Source organism: Cricetulus griseus, chromosome 7, assembly GCF_003668045.3.
Source record: "Cricetulus griseus strain 17A/GY chromosome 7, alternate assembly CriGri-PICRH-1.0, whole genome shotgun sequence".
Classification (NCBI taxonomy): domain Eukaryota; kingdom Metazoa; phylum Chordata; class Mammalia; order Rodentia; family Cricetidae; genus Cricetulus; species Cricetulus griseus.
This window is the reverse complement of record NC_048600.1, coordinates 114,240,852-114,263,276: the sequence shown is the minus strand read 5'-3', so window position 1 is coordinate 114,263,276 and position 22,425 is coordinate 114,240,852. Positions and strand designations below refer to the sequence as shown.

General features: G+C 46.4%; 1 protein-coding gene across 7 annotated transcripts in view; it reads left to right on the top strand.

Moving 5' to 3' along the window:
* Ezh1 (enhancer of zeste 1 polycomb repressive complex 2 subunit) overlaps positions 1-22,197 on the top strand; it is a 36,772-nt gene extending 14,575 nt beyond the window's left edge. For all 7 annotated transcript variants that reach the window (XM_035447653.1, XM_027428103.2, XM_035447654.1 and 4 more), the window contains 15 exons: positions 1,768-1,944; positions 3,006-3,108; positions 3,720-3,883; positions 4,263-4,354; positions 9,354-9,534; positions 10,220-10,416; positions 12,289-12,380; positions 13,537-13,577; positions 14,136-14,261; positions 17,475-17,653; positions 18,151-18,246; positions 18,590-18,671; positions 19,345-19,425; positions 19,991-20,075; positions 20,289-22,197. In XM_035447653.1, coding sequence (XP_035303544.1) covers positions 1,768-1,944; positions 3,006-3,108; positions 3,720-3,883; positions 4,263-4,354; positions 9,354-9,534; positions 10,220-10,416; positions 12,289-12,380; positions 13,537-13,577; positions 14,136-14,261; positions 17,475-17,653; positions 18,151-18,246; positions 18,590-18,671; positions 19,345-19,425; positions 19,991-20,075; positions 20,289-20,349 — 1,757 coding nt within the window. In that variant the 3' untranslated portion in view covers positions 20,350-22,197. The remainder of the gene's footprint in view (positions 1-1,767; positions 1,945-3,005; positions 3,109-3,719; positions 3,884-4,262; positions 4,355-9,353; positions 9,535-10,219; positions 10,417-12,288; positions 12,381-13,536; positions 13,578-14,135; positions 14,262-17,474; positions 17,654-18,150; positions 18,247-18,589; positions 18,672-19,344; positions 19,426-19,990; positions 20,076-20,288) is intronic.
* The last annotated feature ends 228 nt before the right edge of the window (positions 22,198-22,425 follow it).

Below are 22,425 nucleotides of genomic sequence, written 5' to 3'. Positions count from 1 at the left end.
ATTTTATAAGAGCATAGCGTTTGAACTTAAGTTGTAATTTTTAAAAATTCTTTTGGGATTTATTTTGTTTTATGTATGATTTTGCCTGCATCAGTGTCTGTGTACCACATGCATGCAGTGCCCAAGGAGGCCAGATGAGGGCAGTGAATCCCCTTCAAACTCAAGTTACAGATGGCTGGAAGCAGCTCAGTGGATGCTGGGACCTGAGTCCTCCAGGACACTCCGTCCTCTTCTGAGTGATGTCTCCAGCCCTCTCTTGTAACAGTTCCTTTTTTTGAGGGGGAGGGGGCTTTTCGACAGAGTTTCTCTATGTAGCTTTGTAGACCAGGCTGGCCTCGAACTCACAGAGATCCTCTTGCCTCTGCCTCCTGGGTGCTGGTATTAAAGGCGTGTGCCACTATTGCCCAGCTCTAACAATTATTTTAAAACATTTATTTTGAAGGTACAGTCTACAAGTCCACAATATGGGTGTGGAGGTGAGAGTAGGGTCTCCCCTTCCAGCATGTGGGTGCTAGAGATTGAATTCAGGTCATCAGACTTGGCGCCTTACCCAAGGAGCCATCTTGCCAGCTCTTTGTTTTCATTCTAGAAAAGGTCATCAGTGAATAAAAAATAGGGAGAGAAGCTGGTCATGGTAGCTCACCCCTGTAATCTCAGCCACTCAGGAGGCTGGGGCAGGAGGATTGCAAATTCAAGCCTGCCTAAGGCTATAGAGGGAGTTCAAAGCCAGATGGGGCAACCCGTGAGACCTCGTCTCAGATCAGGAAAAAACCAGCTGGTCTTATAGCTCAGTGGTGGAGGTGTGCACAGCCCTTCCACAGCCTTGAGTTCAATCCTTACTACTAAAGAAAGAAGTATGAAGAGGAGGGACTCCCCATTTATTTGTCAACCAAATAGCCCTACCTACTCTTGACATTGGAGCTTGCTATTTTGCTAACATTCAAATATATTAGTATGTCCACAGCACCCTCTAGTGTTCAAAGACATTCTTTCAAGTTGCAGCATAACCATGAAGTGTGATTTTAGGAAAAAGTACTGTCTTGATTAGGAGAAGTCACTATTGATACATTAGCAGAAAGCCAAGTGAGTTTTGCCTTTGCTGTTATTTCTCCACCTTGCTTGGGATTGTTGGCACACCTTTGTTGTTATTGTCTGGACACAGTGTTTCGCTGTTTAACAGCCCTGGCTGTCCAGAACTCACTTTGAGATCTGCCTGCCTCTGCCTCCTGAATGTTGGGATTAAATGTGTGTGCCCAGCTTGCTGTTGAGACTTTTGAACCATAAATACCACAGGTGTGAAGTATTTCAATAAAAATAAAACCTCTAACTGGGTTTTCTACTTAGCCAGCTGTTGCATTTGTTAGAGCTAATCAAATGGTATATTACATCCCTAGACCTCAGGAGTGCGTGTAATAAAGCCTACCTAAACACTAGGGATTTGGCTGAGTTGATAGAGTTTGCATTGCATAAAACCAGACATGGTAACACACACCTGGAATCCCAGCACTCAGGCTAGCTTGGGATACAGGAGACCCTGTCTATTTTTGTTTTTTGAGACAGGGTCTCAATATATAGCCCTGGCTATCCTAGAACTCACTAGATAGACCAGGCTGGCCTTAAGCTGGTAGAGACCTACCTGCCTCCTAAGTGCTGGGATTAAAGGCGTGTGCCACCACACCTGACAAGACCCTATCTTAAGGGGAAAAGACCTACCTGGGAAGATGGATTGTGAGGTGACCCGAGCTCACCTTTATCCTTGTGTTTCAGAGATGATCCCTGGGTCTGTTCTGATCAGTGATGCTGTTTTCCTGGAGCTGGTGGATGCCCTCAACCAGTACTCAGATGATGAAGAGGAAGGGCACAATGATACCTCCGACGGGAAGCAGGATGACAGCAAAGACGATCTGCCAGTAACAAGAAAGCGGAAACGCCATGCTATGGAAGGTGCATAGCCCTTCTTCCACAGAACGTTGAAGTTGACAAAGACAGGGAAGAAGGAAAAGCTTACAGCACAGTGCTCTTTAAAAATCTTTCATGCTTCTCATTGGTCCATTTAAAAGAGAAATACAGTCATTAACTGATAGCTTCAGCTGGCTGTGAACTAGATGAAGAGGAAAGTAGAAAAACCTCTAGAATAATCACTGCTAATGGTTTCTAGTTCTGATGTGTTTGGAAAATCTGGGAAGGCATAAAGGAGAAAATAAAATTACACTACAATCTTGCTACCTAGGAGTAATCAGATTTTCAATTCCTTGTAGATTTTAAATTGTGCATATATAAATCAGCTCATGCAAAAGTGAGATTGTGGGTGCGTGATATAAACTTTTATCTTCTTAATTAAATTTTATGAATATTTTCCATGTCACTAGTATTTAATTCCACATTAGTGGTCTGTGGAGATAGCTAAGTGGGTAAAGTTCTTGCTCTGCAAGCCTGAGACCAGAGTCCAGAACTCATATAAATGCAGGATGGATATGGTAGCCTGTCTGTATTCCAGCCTTCAAAGGTACAGAGGGGATCCCCAGGACAAACTGGCTGGGGAGACTAGTCAAGTCGGCAAACTCTGGGCCAGTGAATGAGATGGAAGAGCAATAGAGGAAGATGATCCCAGACATTAACCTCAGGGCCTCACCTGCAGGTGCGTGGTGCCCACACGTATGCCCACACAGGCAAACATGCACACAAACATAAAAATGGAAAAAGAAGAAGCTATTGACTTATACTCTGTTATTTAATTGTATGTGGAGGGATAGTGTCTCTCTTCCTTTGGCAAAGCTGCAGTGTCAGTCTTGTTCTTTAGCACCAGTGTTATGGTAGGATTCGTCTATCTTCAGCTCTTGATGAATCTCCAATTCCCCCTTGATTGTAACAGGGACCATAGGCTTTATTATCAATATAGTTGATGTTTGGATGAGCACAGCAGCTCTAATCATTGTGCTGTGACAAAGAGAAAAATTCAAATAGCTCTGTTTGCACTCAGGTGTTTACTGTTGTTTCCAAATCAGGCAACAAAAAGAGCTCCAAGAAACAGTTTCCAAATGACATGATCTTCAGTGCCATTGCTTCCATGTTCCCTGAGAACGGCGTCCCCGATGACATGAAGGAGAGGTAGGGAAAGCTGATCTACTCGGACTATACCAGGTTTTGTGGGCAAAATCTTACTCAAGCTTGGTTTTTTTTTTTTTTTTTTTTTTTTTTTTTGTTAATAAAAAGCCCCGTTGCTGGCCAGTGGTGGCACATGCTTTTAATCCCAGCACTCAGGAGGCAGAGGCAGGCAGATCTCTGTGAGTTCGAGACCAGCCTGATCTACAGAGTGAGTTCCAGGACAGCTCCAAAGCTACACAGACAAACGCTGTCTCGAAAAACAAAAACAGAAAAGCCCTGCTGATGTTAAGGGAGCCGTGGTTTGCCTGCACTTCTAACTGGCTTACTTACCTCTCAGTATGCTTTGGGATCATTCCATAATGGCTTTTGAGGACATCTGGGCGGGAAAACTTACTCTGTCCTTCTGTGTACTTAGACTAGCACTGTACTTTCCAAGCCACCAGCTCTGCAGAATTACAGTGGTATATCCAATTGTTTGTTTACCAGCTCCTGATCCACCAAACCTGTGGAAAAATCACCTTTCCTCCCTTGGCAACCAAGCCTGGATGGCAATCCCCGTTGCTACAGTGGAGACAGTTTCCTGAATTCCACAGGAATTCTCTCTTTTCTTACAGGTACCGAGAGCTAACAGAGATGTCAGACCCCAATGCACTTCCCCCTCAGTGCACACCCAACATTGATGGCCCCAATGCCAAGTCGGTGCAGCGGGAGCAGTCTCTGCACTCTTTCCATACCCTATTTTGCCGACGCTGCTTTAAATACGATTGCTTCCTACACCGTGAGTGTGCCTACTCTGAGGTTTCTCGTCCTCCTACCACACCCCAGCTCCTTCCCTGTGTTCTGCTTTATTGTTTGGAGTGCTTGGCTCCTGGTCTGGTGAGGGCTTTACAAAGTGCCAGTTCTGTCTTTATTTGTTCAGTGACAGTGTGATGTGGTTTGCATGGATAAGTACAACCTAATTAAGCACCATGATTGTTCCTTGATGCCTTCTGGCTTTGAAAGGATTGTGTTAATACCAGAACTAATTTTTGTGTACCTTGCCGGTTACCTTTTATATGAAATTCTACACCTGACATGGTGTCCTAACTCAGTTTTCCTGCTCCCTCTTTTGTCAAATGGATAGAGCCTTGGAAACACTACAGCTTTTTGTTTTCCAGCTTTCCATGCCACTCCTAATGTATATAAACGAAAGAACAAAGAGATCAAGATTGAACCAGAACCATGTGGCACAGACTGCTTCCTTTTGCTGGTAGGTTCTTAAGCTCTTCTGACATTGTTAACTCTGTTTAAAGTTGAGCAGGTAATGGTCCTTGAACTTTCTGTGTCTGGGAACACAAGCTAAGTGAGTCAGTCGACAGCACTACAGGAATCTTAAGGAGCTCCCCAGACATGGTAGGACGGTGTTGTCATCCTTTAAGGGTAATTGAGTAAGATTGGGTGAACATTAATAAAGGATTTTCTGTTCTAAATATCACCTACTTAGAGTCTGAGGCAATTGTTACTTTTGGAACAAAGAGGGCTGTACGTGTGCATGTGTGTCGGTGCTAGAGTGCTTGGGCTACCCTCACCCCCAGCACCATTAAAGTAAGTGTGTGTGTGTGTGTGTGTGTGTGTGTGTGTGTGTGTGTGTGTGTGTGTACTGCATATAATATCTTTTCTGTTGTCTCCCTGTAAATACATACAACCATAGGAAGAAGAACGCATGAAGGGGCTGGTTCATGATTGGCCAACCTCATGACCCTTTCTGTTGGACAGGCCTTTTGTGGCCGTACTGTGTATCTCAGGGAAATAGATCCATTATAGCATGGACCCACATCTGCTTGCTTGTCACACAAAAGCCAATGCTTAGAACATAAGAGAGTTGGTGGGAAGTGGATCAATACACAATAGCTAACTGGTATCCTGAGGCTGTGGGGAGGGGGGTGTATCTTAAGACCCCATCTCCAGGTAGTGGTGGTGCACGCCTTTAATCCCAGTACTCAGGAGGCAGAGGCAGGTGGATCTCTGAGTTCCAGGACAGCCAGGGCTACACAGAAAAATACTGTCCCAGAAAAGCCTTATTAAAAAAAAAAAAAAAAGCCATCTCAGGAAACTTAGGGACACTAAGGGCTTACAGGGAGGGAAAGAAGGAACAGGCAGGAAGGCTATGCTAACCAGGATCTTTGTCATTCAGGGAGCATCCTCCTTATTTCTCTTGACTGGCACATCTCAGTGGTCCCCAACCTCCTGATTATACATGCAGTTAGTTGCATAGGTAGTTATATTACTTCGGGTCTTTGAGTAATCCACATGGTTTCCGTGAGGTGATGCACACTGTTGTTACCTGTCACAGGTATTCTGGATTCTGTTAAGTGCAAAGAACAGTTAACATCTTAATCTTTAGGATTTAAAATGTTGGGCAGAGGAGAGTAAAGTAACTGCAGATGCAAAGGAAAGGGAAGTAAAAGTAACTCCTTAGGACAACTGAAAATTCTCGCCATTCACTTTTTTTTTTTAACAGTTATTTATTTATTTATTATTATGTATACAGTCTTCTGCCTGCTCGCCAGCAGAGGGCACCAGATCTCATTCAAGGTGTCTGCGAGCCACCATGTGGTTGCCGGGAATTGAACTCAGGACCTCTGGAAAAACAGTCAGTGCTCTTAACCGCTGAGCCATCTCTCCAGCTCCTGCCATTTACTTTTTTTTTTCTTGTTTTTCCGAGACGGGGTTTCTCTGTGTAGCTTTGAGCCTATCCTGGAACTAGCTCTTGTAGTTAGTTCCAGGCTGGCCTCGAACTCACAGAGATCCGCCTGCCTCTGCCTCCCGAGTGTTGGGATTAAAGGCCTGTGCCACCAAGTCCAACAGCCAGCATTCTCAGAAGATAGAGGTGGGGTTTCCCCATGTCTGGACACTCAGAAGCACAGAGGACTTGTATGGGTGGAACAGGAGGCAGGGATGGCAGGGCTGAGTGTGCTGAGTGAGGTCTTGGTCACCTGCGGCATGTGACCTTGGTCACCTTTCTCACAGACTGGCACGTCTCAGTGGGTCTTGGTCTTCTGAGGCTAGTTTCTGTAGTTCTGTAGGCAGACACATATCAGTCTGTGTGGGGTGAGGTGTGCCATAGTGCATGTGTGGAGATCAGAGGAAAACCTCGAGGAGTTGGTTCTCTTCGACCATGTGAATCCTTGGGATGAACTCGGGTCAGCAGGCTTGTGGAGCAAGCACTTTTACCCACGGAGCACCTGCCCAGACATACTGCTTTTAACCCTCCACAATCTACATGATTTATGTGAGGGGAAGTACAAAACTGAACAGTAATTTTATATACATGCTGGTGTTATCTGGGGGTCACCAGATATTCTTGGGTTCTATAAATCTACAGTGAGGTTGTTGATTGCTTAAGGTGTAACTTGTCTTTAGACTTCAGATGCCAGGCAGGGGGGGCGGAGGTAACCTTGGAGAGGGAGTGGGGTAGAAGTACTTGTCCAGAGCAACTCCCAGAGGAGGGTCACTGTTCAGCTCTCCACATAATAGGCTGTGCTCAGGCAAAGGATATACTACCTTGATACCGTTTCTGCCATTGGATAAAACTACAGTGTAAAGCCAAGTGCCTTTGGGAACATTTTTATCAGGGTAGCAGAAGGGACACGCAGCAAATGTTACTTGTTGCTCATCTCAAGTGGGCTGTGTGGTCATAGCAAAAAGGAAAAAGTAAATCAACTTTCTCCAATTTGTGCATGAAGTCCTTCCTGTGTGTCAAGTCCCATGCTGCCCCTATCATGCATTATCTGTTAACCTTCATGACAGCTCCCTTAGGTAGAAGAAGTTAGGGGTTATAAAAGTCACAAATCTTGCACAATTTATTAATAAGTCAGTGTTTATAGCGTTTTTGAGATTCAGGCCCTGATCTAACTCCAGAGCACATGCTTTTTTAATTATTCCAGGTCCTTCCTCCCAATGTAATGTCAACATTTTATCACTTAAATACCTCAAAAGGGTATCATCACCATCCTGAAACCCCATGCATGTCTGTTCAGCTTCAGACAGCCAGATACACACATTCAAATGTGCTGGGCTCTCCTCCCCAGCTTTTGGTTTTCCTTGCAGACAGTGTCTTCAGTCATAACAAGATGTCTAGCTCTGCCACAGCAAGGCTTCTGGAATGTTAACTGAGAACTTGGTTCCATTAAAAGCTTCAGTAGAAGGCAGAAGATGTAAGCAGTCTGGGGAGAAACCAGTGTTTGTAATTTTTTCTTTAACTTTTTTATTACAGTACTGGGAATTGAACTTAGATCCTCATGCATGCTAGGCAAGTGCTCTAACACTGAGCTACTTACTCGGCTCACTCTCACTTTCTATTAAGAACTTTGGGTGGGCTGGAGAGATGGCTCAGAGGTTAAGAGCACCAACTGCTCTTCCAGAGGTCCTGAGTTCAATCCCCAGCAACCACATGGTGGCTCACAACCATCCGTTATGAGATCTGGTGCCCTCTTCTGGTGTGCAGATATACATGGAAGCAGAATGTTGTATACATAATAAATAAATAAAATCTTAATAAAGAAAAAAAAAAGAACTTTGTGTTTTCAGACTAATCTCAAATACGGCTCAGGTAGGCCTGAATTCAAGAGCCTGCTTCAGCCTCCCAAATGCTGGGTTTATAGGCCTGCCCCACCACACCTCTACCTTTTTGGGGGGGTGTTGTGGGTGTGACGGAAAGTTGGTTTTCTGAGGCAGTGTTTCATGGAGCTCAGACCTACTATGTAGATGAGGCTAGTCTTGAAAGTCCTGACTCTTCCTCTGCTCCCATATGCTGGGATCACCATGACATTAGGCTTGCACCCAGCTCTTAAAGAACTTTTTTTTTAATGTACAAAGAAATCAAAAGAGGCCTTCCCAGATTTGAAATGTTTTTCTATCTTTATCCAAATATTTGTGGTGAGCTTGGGGATTAAATCTAAGGCATCATACTTGATTCATACATCTCTTCCAGTGAGCCACATCCCTAGCCTGTCTGCTTAGATTTCATTTTCAAACTCCGTGTCATCTGGTCAGAAACCATATCTGGGTATTAGATATCTCAAATAATTCCCTCATTCATTTCTCCTTTTGCTGTTTGTTTTGAGACAAGGTCTCACTGTTTACCTTGCTGGCTGGGAACTCATTCTGCAAACCATATTGTCCTAAAACTCCCAGAAATCTGCCTGCCTCTGCCTCCCAAGTGCTAGTGTCCAGCCCTTGTTACTTCTTTGGGGAAGTTTAGTCTTGTGAGATGATCCATATTCTGAGCGTAGTTGTTCTTTTCTCAGAGCTTCAGTTCCATTATTCTTTGATTGCAGGATTCTCAGAAGTTAGCTCCATAGGCTTGGGCTAATTATTTATAGGGCTTGGATGTAGCTCAGTGGTAGAGCACTTGTCTACGTGTGAAGCCTAGGCTTCATTTCCCAGCACTGGAGAAAAGAGGAAGAATTGGACCCAGAATATAAGCAACTGGTGCTGTGTATTTCACATGATGGGTTGTGTGTTATCGAAACAGTGTACTTATTCTTCAGAAACAGAAGTTGTAGGAACCAGTTATAGTTTATACATTCTTCAAAGTCTCATATGTAGACTTAGGGAGAAGCTCCTAAGTTAAACAGTGATTATGTTCTAATCCAGAGATTGCACTTGTATTACTCAAACAGGCTTTGTGGTCATATGTGAAGAGCAGTGGCCTAGGGAAGGGCGCCCTGACTCGTGTATCTGCTCTACAGCATGGGACAGGTTTTAGCAGGTTTCATCCGCTCTGACCTTTGTTTCCTCTGTAGGATATGTTCTTAAATTCCAGGTAGCTAGCACAAGAATGAATTTCATGTATTCCTCAAAGCTGAAGATGTGTAAATTATATCTTTTAAGCTTATATGGTACCTCTTTGGTGAAAATGGATGTTTCCATGTTTTGCAGATGTTTAACCACTGACATAACTTAGATAACACTTAGATGGTACAGATAAAAACCAAAGTATGTGGAGGTGGGGGAGAAGGAATGGGGGTGGGGGGAGGGAGAGGAGAGGGAAAGTACATGTGAAAATATTAATAATTTAATAAAAAAAAATTTGAAAAAAAAAAAAAAAAAAAAAAAAAAAAAAAAAAAAAAAAAAAAAACCAAAGTATGTTACAGATGAGACTTTGTGATGGTGGCATCGTTACAGATGAAGCTTTGTGGTATTTGCATCAGCCTAGAAACCCTGTGCCTCTCCCTGTTTCCTCCCTGTTATGTGTTCACCACAGGAAGGAGCAAAGGAGTACGCCATGCTCCATAACCCTCGGTCCAAGTGCTCTGGGCGCCGGCGGCGAAGGCACCATGTGGTCAGTGCTTCCTGTTCCAATACATCTGTCTCTGCTATGGCTGAGACTAAAGAAGGAGACAGTGACAGGGACACTGGCAACGACTGGGCCTCCAGTTCTTCAGGTAAACAGAAGACGACAAGGGTCAATGCCCAGCTCTTAATATGTACACTTTTTTTTTTTTTTTTTTTTTTTTTTTTTTTGGTTTTTCGAGACAGGGTTTCTCTGTGGCTTTGGAGGCTGTCCTGGCACTCGCTCTGTAGAACAGGCTGGCCTCGAACTCACAGAGATCCACCTGCCTCTGCCTCCCAAGTGCTGGGATTAAAGGCATGTGCCACCAATGCCCGGCAATATGTACACCTTTTAAGAACTGTTAATTCTTGCCGGGCCCTGGTGGTGAACCCCTTAATCCCAGCACTGGGGAGGCAGAGGCAGGCAGATCTCTGAGTTTGAGTCCAGCCTGGTCTACAGAGTTGAGTTTCAGGACAACTAGAGCTACACAGAGAAACCCTGTCTTGAAAAAACCAAAAACGAAAACAAAAAACAAAAACTTAATTTCTTTCTACCACTTTACCTGGAAGCAATGAAAGTCAATCTCTCTCTCTTCCTCTCTCTCTGTCTCTGTCTCTCTCTCTCTCTGTCTCTCTCTCTCTCTCTCTCTCTCTCACACACACACACACACACACACACACACACATATATACACAGAGAGAGACAGAGAGAGCTCACATGTGCATATCACAGTGATTTGCTCTGACAAGGTTCCAACAGCTGCATTCCACATTTTTGTGTTTTTCTCCCTTGCTCAGAGGCTAACTCTCGCTGCCAGACCCCCACGAAACAGAAAGCCAGTCCAGCCCCACCTCAGCTCTGTGTTGTGGAAGCCCCCTCAGAGCCTGTGGAGTGGACTGGAGCCGAAGAATCTCTTTTCCGAGTCTTCCATGGCACCTACTTCAACAACTTCTGCTCAATAGCCAGGCTTTTGGGGACAAAGACATGCAAACAGGTACTTGCTGAGAGCAGCAGGATGAATGTGGGCGCTCTGTTCCTCATTGCTCATCTCCTCTACTGTCTTAGCAAGGTGTGTCCAGACAGAAACTGTCTTGAGTCCAATGTCTTGTAAACCTCTCCTTCTAGATCATGGAGAGGGCCTGAATCACAAACCATCTACTCTTTTCCTTTCCCTGTGCCGAGAGAGAGAGAGAGAGAGAGAGAGAGAGAGAGAGAGAGAGAGAGAGAGTATCAGAGGAAGGGAGAGAGAATTGTGTACGTGTGTATATTTTTGAGACAGGTTTGACTGGCCCAGAGGTCACTATGTAGACTAGGCTGGCATTGGACTCGCAGAGTGTTAAAGGTGTGCACCCCCACTCGGAGCCCTTCTTCACATGCTTTATTCCAGGGTTCCTATCACTCGGTTTCTAACTGCCACCCCCAATACCTGGGTACAGACCTCAGCCTTCTCACACCATCCCTGGAAACGCAGTTTGACAACAGCTACTGATGCTCCAGAGGCGAGAAAAGACTGCAGACTGCTAAGATGGCTCATGATGACCCAAAGTTGAATCCCCAGGACCCACACATTAGGAGAGAACCAACTGTGCACAGTAGTCTTCCGACCTTCACATTTACACTGCAGTACATATGTGCCCACACAAACACAAGCATGCATATAACATGAACAAATGAAAATGTAATAAAATTCTTCAAAAGAAAGAAGAGTACAGACCAGAGTTGAGAACCAGGTGTCTGAGCCAGTTTGTCCAGCAGCAGATCCCTGCGGTCTCTGGTCTTTTGCTAGGATTACGTTCTCAACCATTACTAGGCCTGACGTTTCAAAAGGGGCTGAGAACCTGTTTCATACTCTTCCGTGTGTCCGGTGAAGGAATTATGAGCAGAAGGGATTTGCACTTCCATTTTGGAACCCATATCCGCTTCCTTGCAACATGGATTTTTTTTTTCAAATTTTATTATTACTTGTGTGTGTGTGTGTGTTGTATAGTGTGTAAGTGTGCACATGCCATAGCAGTTCTGTGGAGGGCAGAGAACAACCTTTGGGAGTTGATTCTTTTCCTTAAACAATAGGATCTGTGGACTGAACTCAGGTCATCAGGGTTGCTTGTCAAGTGCTTTTCCTGCTGAGCCACCTTGCTACCCACAGCACAGGTTCCTTAATCTACAAGTCTGTAAAATTATATCTGGTTTTTTGTTTTTTTGTTTGTTTGTTTTTGATTTTTCGAGACAGGGTTTCTCTGTGTAGCTTTGGGGCCTATTCTGGCACTGGCTCTGGAGACCAGGCTGGCCTCCCGAGTGCTGGGATTAAAGACTTATATCTGGTTTTTGTAAGGCATCTTTTCCTGGTACTGTTACAATTTTTACAGGATATCAGAAAGTTCCCTAGTCAAAGGGGGACTAAATAGGGGAGAGAGGGAGAGACATAAATGCTATCAAGGAGGAAGTGTGTGGAAGAGGAGCCAGCCTTCCTGCGGGGCTGCCCTGTTGGACAGCCATGGTCTGCTACCTTTCTGACAACAGAGGGAGCTAGTGCTTAGCCTGGTGACACCCTTCCTTCTCATCAGGCCTTACTCAGCACTGCAGTTCCCTTCCTAAAAGAGGCAGAGCTCCTTGAGCACTCACTGCCTGAAGAAAGCTGGTGTGATGGGCAGGAGTGCTGTGTTCAGTAGTTCTGCTTTCGCAGTCTAAGTCAACCTTCAGAGCCAGTGACCCCCACCCCAGCCACACCCTGTTTCTCTTTGACTAAAAAGATGACCGGTTAGCTATTTGCAAATCCCAGATCCTTCACAAGCCTAGCACCTGCCCAGTCACTTGCCTGGTCACCTGGCCCCAGAGGTGTGACATGTCCTCTTGGTTTCTCTTCTAGGTCTTCCAGTTTGCAGTCAAGGAGTCACTTATCCTGAAGCTGCCAACAGATGAGCTCATGAACCCTTCACAGAAGAAGAAAAGAAAACACAGGCAAGGATGACAAAGAACTCCCATTGTTGTTCAGGATCTGACCTCCTCTCAGAGTCACCTTGCCTCCTCTTGGCCTCTCACTGCACTGGGCAGAGCCAGCCCATCTTTGTTGTTGTTTTTGTTTCTTTGTTTGTTTGTTTTTTCTCGAGACAGGGTTTCTCTGTGGCTTTGGAGGCTGTCCTGGAACTAGCTCTTGTAGATCAGGCTGGTCTCGAACTAACAGAGATCCGCCTGTCGCTGCCTCCTGAGTGCTGGGATCAAAGGTATATGCCACCACCACCTGGCAAGAGCCATCCCATCTTACTTGGACACTCAGATGAGAGCCACTGTCCTCAGTACTCCCTGGGGATCTGTGACTGGGGCCAGCCCTTCCCTGTTGACCACACTGAGGACTCTTGTGCTAGCTGTCTGGTTTTTCTTTTGAGTTTCTAGCCAGTAGGACATGGCTGGCCTGTAACTCTACACTAGGATTGTTTCCCCTTCTTGGGTGGCGACTCTCTTCCCCACTTATCACCTCTCAGGAGTTTGTTCCTTTTTTTTTTTTATCTAGATATTTATATGTGTTGTTTTTCAGAATCACATAACTGTGTATATGGATTGGAAGTTGAAGAAAGTTTAGTAGCTAGACATGGTTAATCCCAGTACTCAAGAGGCAGAGGCAGAGGCAGATGGGCCTCTGTGAGTTCAATGCCAGTCTGTTCTACATAGTGTCAGGCCAGGCAGGGCTACATAGTGAGACCCTGTCTGAAAATAAAACTATCACTCTGACAGACAGCCAGATTCCCTGATGTGTATTGGTAGCCAGGGAAGGGAGGTGGCTCTAGCTCCAGATACAAAAGCTGTTCTGTCTCTTTCCTGTCAGTTTCCTCACTGAAAGACTTTCCCACCTTAGAGCTCTGGCAAAGAGAACGAAGGAAAAGGAAGGAGCAATAGGAAGGAAAAGGAAGGAGCAATAGTGTGATAAGAGACAAGTTTGTGAGTTTTTGCTTTGTTAGACAGGCTCTAGATTCAGCCGACCAAAGTAGGTGCCTCCTTCTAAGGAACTCTGGAAGGGTACCTCAAAGTTGTCAAACTGTCCCTCAGAGCAGGGCACACTGTCATTTGTCTGCATCTACAGAGGATCGGGATTCAGACCTATCCCGTCTCTCTCTCCTAGGTTGTGGGCCGCACACTGCAGGAAAATTCAGCTGAAGAAAGGTGAGTTCAGTGGGAGAAAGGCCCCCACTTAGAGTAGAGTGTGTTCTTAGCGTGTTCAAGATTATAGGCTCCATCCTAGGCACATGCGCACATGCGCTCACATACACAGGTACACACAGTTCAGACTGAAGCCTCACCCTGTGGTTTTCACCCTGCCACACCTATAGCTCTCTTGTTGACCCTGGCTGCTTCTGCAGATTGCAGATTTCTTTGCAGCGTCTCAAGGGCTGAGCCAGTGGCTACAGCTAAGATGCCCTCTCAGGAGATAAACTTAAGGCCTTGTGGTCTCTTAAGTTTCCTAGTGTGCTGTTTGCCAGTGCCAGACCTCTTTTCATGTTTAGAGTAGCTGCCTTGTTATCTCTGGCCTTCTCCACACCCTACCCACAAAGCAGATATCTCACATGTTTATGTACAGGGGTCAGCTACTTTATCAGGTGCTAAGTGTGTCTAAAGTCATGATTAGGACAAGCTTACTTTGACTTGGGGCACTGGAACATTTGGAGAGTAGGGCATCAAGGGAGCCTGGTCATAGCAGTGTCCTTCTCTATTCTCTTCTAGATAACTCTTCTACACAGGTGTATAACTACCAACCCTGTGACCACCCAGACCGTCCCTGTGACAGCACCTGCCCCTGCATCATGACCCAGAATTTCTGTGAGAAGTTCTGCCAGTGCAGCCCAGACTGTAAGAGCACCCTGCTTTCACCATCGTCTACCAAAGTGGTTGGCCTTGGAGTCTCCAGGCTCCCTTCTGCCCCATAGCTGCCTGTAGACCTTTGATATCCCTTTGCTATGGTTCAGGCATCCTACAGGGCAGGAAGGTGTGAGCCACTGAAAAGTTGTGGGGGTTGGTTAGTCTATTTTTAATTTTAAAACATTATTTTATTGTTTTATGTATATGAGCGTTTTGCCTACATGTATGTCTGCATTGTGGGCATACCTGTTGTCCAAGGAAGTCAGAAAAGGGAGTCAGATCTCTTGGAACTAGAGTCACAGACAGTGTGAGCCACTGTGTGGGTGCTGGGAATCAATCCCAGGTCCTCTGGAAGAGCAGCCAGTTCCCCATGCTGATAAGCCATCACTCTAACCCCTGTTCTACTGTATAAAAGCACCCCAACTCCTGGGCTCTCAAAGTCTCTCCTTGCTCTCCCAACTCTTCCCCTTTCTCCCCTCCCCACTCTCTATATTTTCAAGCAGTTTTCCTTTCTCCACAGCTTAGATAGCTGAGGTTACAGGGATGTGCCACTTTTCCCAGCTGTGAAAGTCAGGTGGGGAGTCTGGAAATAGGAACTAGATATGATGCTTCTCCCATCTTCTCCTTTTAGGGAGAACTGAGAAACAGGAGTTTTTCCTACGATGCATTCACAGTCTCCTCTTTCTTTAGGATGTTGTTTTTAAAAAGTGTTAGGGCTGGAGAGGTGGCTCAGTGGTTAAAAGCACTTTCTGCTCTTCCAAAGGACCTGAGTTTGGTTCCCCGCATCCGTGGTAGGCAGCTCACAACCATGTGTAATTTCAGTTCAAGGAGACACCTGACACTTCTGTCCTCGGGCATCCGCACACACTTGGCATACACATACATATAAATAAATAAAAATAAAAGTGGGAAAAAAAGGTTATATGGGTTGAGCATGGTAGTATGTAACTAACTAGGTCTGGAATTCTACTCTGGGAGTCTGAGGCAGGAGGATCAGAGTTCAAGGCCAACCTGTGCTACTAATGAAATCATGTTTCCACAACCGCTATCACCTGCAGATTTGTTTATCTGGATGCAGTGTTACCTACCTACCTACCTACATACATACATATCTCTAGCATTGCAAGAAAGGCAGGTGAATCACTTGGACCTAGACTAAAACCCTGCCTCACAAGAGGGGGAAGAGGGGGAAAGAGAAAAAAGAAGGAGGGCTGGTGAGGTGGTTCAGCAGGTAAAGGCAGCAAAACAAACTTGCCAGGAAGCCTGGCTTAGATCCCTGGAACCACATGATGGACAGAGAGAACTGCTTCCTGCGTTGTCTGTCCTCTTATCTCCACACACGTGAATGGCAGGGTGTGTCTACATCTCTGTACACACCCACTAAATACATAGAATTTTTGTAAAAGTTTGAAGAAAAGAAAAAGAATATACACAGCGAAGTCTTTTGGGATTTTGAGAATTTTTGATAACCCAGGCCTAACCTTGAACTCCTCATCCTCCTGCCCCTACCTCTCAGCTTCTGGAATTACGGGCATGTGCCACCACAGCGGACCCATATAGAGAATTCCTCATGTTTGTGTAATAGCTGAAGACTGAGTGGTTGTGGTTCTAGGGGTTGCACCTATGACTCTACTCTGTTTATACTCTACTCTGTCTATACTCACTCCAGCTAGAGTTCTTTAGAACACATTTTTCCCCCACAAATATTAATTGAGCTGGGTAAAGAGCCTTTATTTCAACATACTAGCTAGAGTTTATTTTGTTGTTATTTTTTGTTTTGTTTTGAGACAGGGTTTCACTATGCAGTCCTGGGTGGCCTTAAATTCACAGAGATCTACCTGCCTCTGCCTCTAGAGTACTGGGATTATTGACGTGTGCCACCATACTTAGCTGAGGAGTTAGACTATCTCGTAGAAGGAGCTGGAATGGGTAAAAGTGCTTGTAGAAAACTCTGGGTTCCCAGCACCCATATCAGGCAGCTTAGAAGGAAATAACAGCTTTAGCTCCAAGGGATCTGATGCCACCTTTTGGCTTCCAAGGGCTCTTGCACTCAGGTGCACATAGTCACCCACAGATATACACACATAATTAAAATTAAAAATCAGTATGTTAGGGCCTGAAGAGATGGCTAAGTGGTCAAAAGCAGAAAACCTGGGTTCTGTTCCTGGCACCCTCACAACTGCTGTGACTATAGCTCAGAGAGATCTAACACTGCCTTCTGGCCTCTGTGGACCCGCTACACACATAAGTAATAAGCATGTACATACGTAAGTAATAAGTGTGCACATACATACATATCTACTAAGAGACAGGAGTCTGGGGGTTAGTAGAAAAGTAGCTCTTACTTCTGATCCCACCTCACCTTTCCTCTTTGGGTTGTGCAATTGATGGCAGCCTCTGGGCTTGCAGAAGGCAGTGCCAGGCTGTGCTGTGATTGTCACCTAACAAGGAACAGATAATGATCTTAGCCACAACACATAAGCGCTAATACTGGGGAGGGCTATGGGTGGAGGATGGTACAGAACGGATGCATTCGGCTCTCAAAATGATACTTGTTTTGATGAGGATTTACTGTGAAAAGCACTGATTTAATTTTCTCTGGGTTCTCTCCACCTTGATTGCAAATTCTGTCAACAAGGATGAGAGGGGGACCCTGTTGGGGAATCTCCATGTGACACTAAATAGTCACACCTGCTTTTTTAAGTCTGTTGGACTTGAATGTTGAGAATTAGTTCATAGTTTGTATAACTGTGTAAGCGTGCTCGTGAGTGTGCATGTCTGTGCATGTGTGGCCCGAAGTCAGCCTTGGGTGTCATTCCTCCGGAGTCACTTAACCTCGTTTTTTTTTTTTTAACATGGGATCTCTCACTGGAACTACGGGCTTGCTTACTAGGGTAAGGCTATCTGATAAGTGAGCTCCAGGAATCCTCCTGTGTTGCCATGCCTGGCTTTTATATGTGGATTCTGTGGATTGGATTCAGTTTCTCATGTCTACATAGTTAGAACTTTACCAATTGAGCAATCTCCTGAGCCCTGAAGGAGGTACTTCATTGTCGAAGGGAAAGGCCAGATGTTCAGGGGAAGGACCCTCCGTCTGTTCTGCCAAGGGTTCTTGAACATGTCACATTTACTTCTCTGCTGTTCCTCAGTCTGACCTGCATCGGTGTGGGCCTGCTTCCTAACCATCCTCATCTCCCCACCCAGGCCAGAATCGTTTTCCTGGTTGTCGCTGTAAGACTCAGTGCAATACCAAGCAGTGTCCTTGCTATCTGGCAGTACGGGAGTGTGACCCTGACTTGTGCCTCACCTGTGGGGCCTCAGAGCACTGGGACTGCAAGGTGGTATCTTGCAAAAACTGCAGCATCCAGCGTGGCCTCAAAAAGGTGAGGCCTTTTCCTGGGTCCATGGTCCCAGGTGTCCTTGGTCCTTTGGCTCCTTGGAGGATTTATATGTGAAAGTGCTTGACAAATTTTGTCAGTGGTCAAATTAATCAAATTTTCGATCCTACCTAAAGGATGCTTACATTCCGTTCTCTGGTGTTGGGTTGGAGTCTCAGACTTTGTAATGGGAGACCAGCCCTTTACCACTGGACTCCACCCCTAACCCCAGTGTTGCTCCTTCTGCCTCCTACATTGAAGTATATGCCCAGACTCAGCCGGGGAGGTCCCCAAGGGAGAGGAGGAGAGTGTCCTGTTTCCTTTACCACTTCGGTTCTTGTCTGCCCCACCCCCCACCTCCCGCCCCCTGAGCAGAATGGTTTAGACTGTCTCTGTTTTCAGGTTCCCCTGACAGTTGGTAGTTCTTTCCACACGTGCACATGTAGCACTCCCACCCACTCATACCCACCCTGCCGTCTAAGGCTTGCCTCCCTCTCCCCCAGCACCTGCTGCTGGCCCCTTCCGATGTGGCCGGATGGGGCACCTTCATCAAGGAGTCTGTGCAGAAGAATGAATTCATTTCTGAATATTGTGGTGAGGTGAGTGTTCCAGGTTCAGCCCACATTCTTACTGGGAAGGTACTGACAAGAAGCTCTCTGATTTTCTGTGGGTTAGACTTCTGTGAGTTAATCTCTAAATAACTCAGCCCAGTTTTCATGTGGCCTCTCAGGGAATCCCACAGAACTGTTTGTAGTCCTGAAACAAACCACTGTTTGTCAAGCATTGGTGTCTGGCTCTCCCCAGCCTTCACCCTGGTCAGCCTGGGTAGAGATGGGACTAGTGTAGCCTGAGCTTGCTGTCCTACACTGCCTCTCCCAGCTCAGACAGGTATACCTTGAGCAGGCAGCCTGACATCCTCTTGTTCCTTGTCTACTCCTCCAGCTCATCTCTCAGGATGAGGCTGATCGGCGAGGGAAAGTCTATGATAAATATATGTCCAGCTTCCTCTTCAACCTCAACAACGGTATGGCGTGGCCTCCCTTTTATGTCAGGGTGGTGATGATGTGCGAGTCTTTCCATGAAGCAGCCTCTGCTGTAGTCCAGGTTCAAATCAGACCGAATCTTTCCAACAGATACTTCAAGCAAAGTGCTGTGGTTGAACTTGGAAGCCCCCCAGGCTCTGCTTCATTTCTGAGTTGTGTTTGGAATGGGAACGCTGGGCACTTCCACTTGAGAAGTTTCCCTACCCAGTAGGTGGGAGTAAGGAGGCAGGCCATGCGCCTTTCCCGTCTCCTGTTACTATTCTGGGCTCACAGTCCCATCGGACTAAATTGTTTCTGTTACCACTTAACTGATTTTAAACTAGAGCTAAAGTGTGGAATTGAAGCCGGGCACATGGTTCATACCTAATCCCAGCACTTGAGAGCCTGGGACAAGAGAAATACCACAGATTTGAGGCCAGCCTGAGCTGCAAGTAGAGATCCTGTTTCCAACAAACAAACAAAAAGGGGCATGGTGGCACATACCTATAATCATTGCACTAGAGGAGGCTAAGGCATGAGCATTATGCCATCTGTTCTAGGCTATCCTGGGCCACAGAACTAGACCTTGTCTGTCCATCCGTCCCCCCAGAAGAAAAAAAAAAAGTATAAAGTTTCTTGGGACACTCACGATTTTCTTTGATTTATGTCATATAGATTTTGTAGTGGATGCTACCCGGAAAGGAAACAAAATTCGCTTTGCAAATCATTCAGTGAACCCCAACTGTTATGCCAAAGGTGAGTGAGCCTTCAGTAGCCTAGGAAGTGGGGTGGGCTAAATACCTCATGCACTATGATTTTATCCATCATTTGACTTTTTAAAATTTTTGTTTGTTGTTGTTGTTTTGAGACAGGGTTTCTCTGTCTATCTCTGGCTGTCCTAGAACTAGCTTTGTAGACCAGACTGGCCTCAAACTCAGAGCTCTGTCTGCCTCTCCCTTCTGAGTGCCAGGATTAAAGGCGTGCTCCACTGCTGCCCGGTTTTTGCAAGGGTACTCGTGATTAATATCTGACATCATTTTAGGCCTCTCACTCTCATAATTTACTTCTTTTTTTTTTTTCACTGACCGAATTAAAAATGCTTTCCCACAATTGTGATTTAAAGGTCACTGTTTTCCCCAAAGTCATTGGCTACAATAGCAGATTCAAAAACAGAGATGAGAGCCGTCATAATTAAATTCTACTTCCATTTGATTCTACTGGGAATTTGGAGACAATCAGCCCAGAATCCCAGCACAGGCTTGCAGTGCAGAGTGACTAGGAGACAGTGAGCCCGCCCAGCCTTGTCCTCTCCTCTTTGCAGTGGTCATGGTGAATGGAGACCACCGCATTGGGATCTTTGCCAAGAGAGCGATTCAGGCTGGCGAAGAGCTCTTCTTTGACTATAGGTGAGGTGGTGGGAATGAGGCAGAAGTGACTGTCAGAATTGCTTTGGGGCTTGCAGTAGCCACAGTGGGTGGAGGAGATGGTCTGTAGTTGCCCTTGCTCATCTCAACCAGGGCATTACAGATGGCTGCTAGGAACTGGGAGGAAGTGAACAGGAGGGGACCCCATCTTAAAATCACAGAGTAACCTTGTTCCTCCTCCTCGCTCTGGGATAGGTACAGCCAAGCTGATGCCCTCAAGTATGTGGGCATCGAGAGGGAGACCGACGTCTTCTAGCCCTCTGGGCCCTGTGACAGTGCTGTGGCTTCAGGCACACACCACTGCTGCTCCAGCTCCTGCAATGTCTTCCATGCTGAGAACACCCACCCACTCGTGTGTAACTAGACCTCCACTGTATCCCAAGGAGACACTGCCTCAGTGAGAAGGGAAACAGGTGGTGAAGACCTGGTCTAGGAGAGCTCAGATGTGAGAAACTGAGCCTCCCCATGGGCTGGGTGGGTATTGAGACTTGTTTCTCCTCAGCTCCCAAACCGTGGGCCTCAGGAATCAACCAGCACCACCATTTTAGTTTTCCCAATCAAGAGTCCTTGTGTCACTGACTGTCAGGCTGGCTAAGTGAAACCAGGTCCCTGGAGCCTACAGGTGCTCAGGGTTAGAGGCAAGCCTGACAGGCATTATGGACAGAACTCAGAGGGAAGTGTGTCTCTGTGAGATGAAAGCAGAAACTTCAGGCTGCAGGAGGAAATGCTAAGTGCCACCCTCCTGTGGACAGAGGGAGAGACAGCCAGAAGCTGGGCTCAAGAGGCTTGGAAAAGCCTGTCCTATAGACTATGGGGAGAGAAGGGCTTTTTCAGACTCCTAGCAGGCACCAGTGACCCAGCTCCTTCCAAAGTTCTGGCTCAGTGGCAGTGGGCCTAGGCTGCTGAGTGTGGGCTGTGCCTGGCTGAGAGTAAGTACACTGGGTCACTAAGCTGCAGTTGTCCTCAGGCTTTTCTTCCGTTCCTCAGAGCTAGGTCCACAGAGCAGCTTTGCTTCTTTCTTCAGGATAGCTGGGTCTAGTCTAGACTAGAGAGGGAGAGGTTTGCTGGTGTGCTTTACTCTGTCTGGAGTACCTACTGTTGGAAGTGTTCAAAGGTGGGTGAGAGGTGCCATTGCACATTGAAGAGGGCATCACAGTGCGGGGCAGACTCGTTCTCTGAGATTTATACAGAACAAAGCACTTTAACTTTCTTTTAGAAGGTCTATAGATTGCAGTGGAGTTTGAGCCAAGGTCTCTGGGTTTCCTGCCCAAATCCCACTTCTGAAGGAAGAAAGAGGAGAGTGGAAGATTTTCCAGTTCTGTCCCCTGAGAGAAGCAGGAAGAGGTGACTTGCCACAAGTACTAAAGCTATAGTCAGCACAGCTGCCTGGGGTCTGGTGTGCTGAGAATTGGAGCATGGTTCTGGGTAGAAAGGACCTGGGTAGGTACAGACTGGCCTATGGAGTGTTGAAACCAGAGCTTCTCCTATGGACCAGTCAGTGTTTGTCCCACCAAAGAAGCCAGGCTCCTTTGGCCATACTGCCTCTTAGGAATTTGCATGGGACTTGCATGCTTGTGCATATACACACCCCCTCACCACACTGATAGGTACAGGTACCTCACACAGCACACACCCAACAGCTCCTGACAGTAGCTTCTCCCTAGGCCCCAGTTGGGCCAGCCCCCATCACAATTCTGAAATTGACAGCTGCCGGTGGTTTGTGTCTACTATGTGTATCAGGGATACCCTCAAGCCTAACTGTAGGCTCTGAATTACCCATTAATTCTCTGGGGAAACCAGAGACAGGCGGACAAGGGCCTGGCTGTGTGGAGTGCTTTAAAAGATGTTGGTTCTAGGTTGACCCCAGCCTTCCCTCAGCAGGCTCCTCCAGCCGCCATTCCCGGTCCCCGCTGCCCTCTATTTTTAATGACGGGTCCCAACCCTCCTCTCCACTTCTGCTCCACCTCGTGTAAGATGATGGACACAGAGAGGTGGTGTGGACTGGTGAGGAGCTGGTGTACATGTGGCTTTATCGCCAGTGAATTTCTTGCACTTTAAAGTCCTGTGGCTTGTGACCTCTTACCTAATAAAGTGTTAGAATCCATTCTGGTTAGTTGTGTCCTGTGTGCTTGGGCTGGAAAGACCAGGGGTGGTGGCATGGAAGCAGACTGGGCAGAAACTTCAGCTCTCTGATCCCCACTATCCTCTGAGGTCTAGGGGGCTGGGAGAGTGACCAGGGTGAAGCCATTGGTGGGTGCATAGATTGGGCTTTGGTTTTAGGGACAAGGTCTCTATGTAGCCTTGGCTGTCCTGGAACTGGCTCTTAGACCAG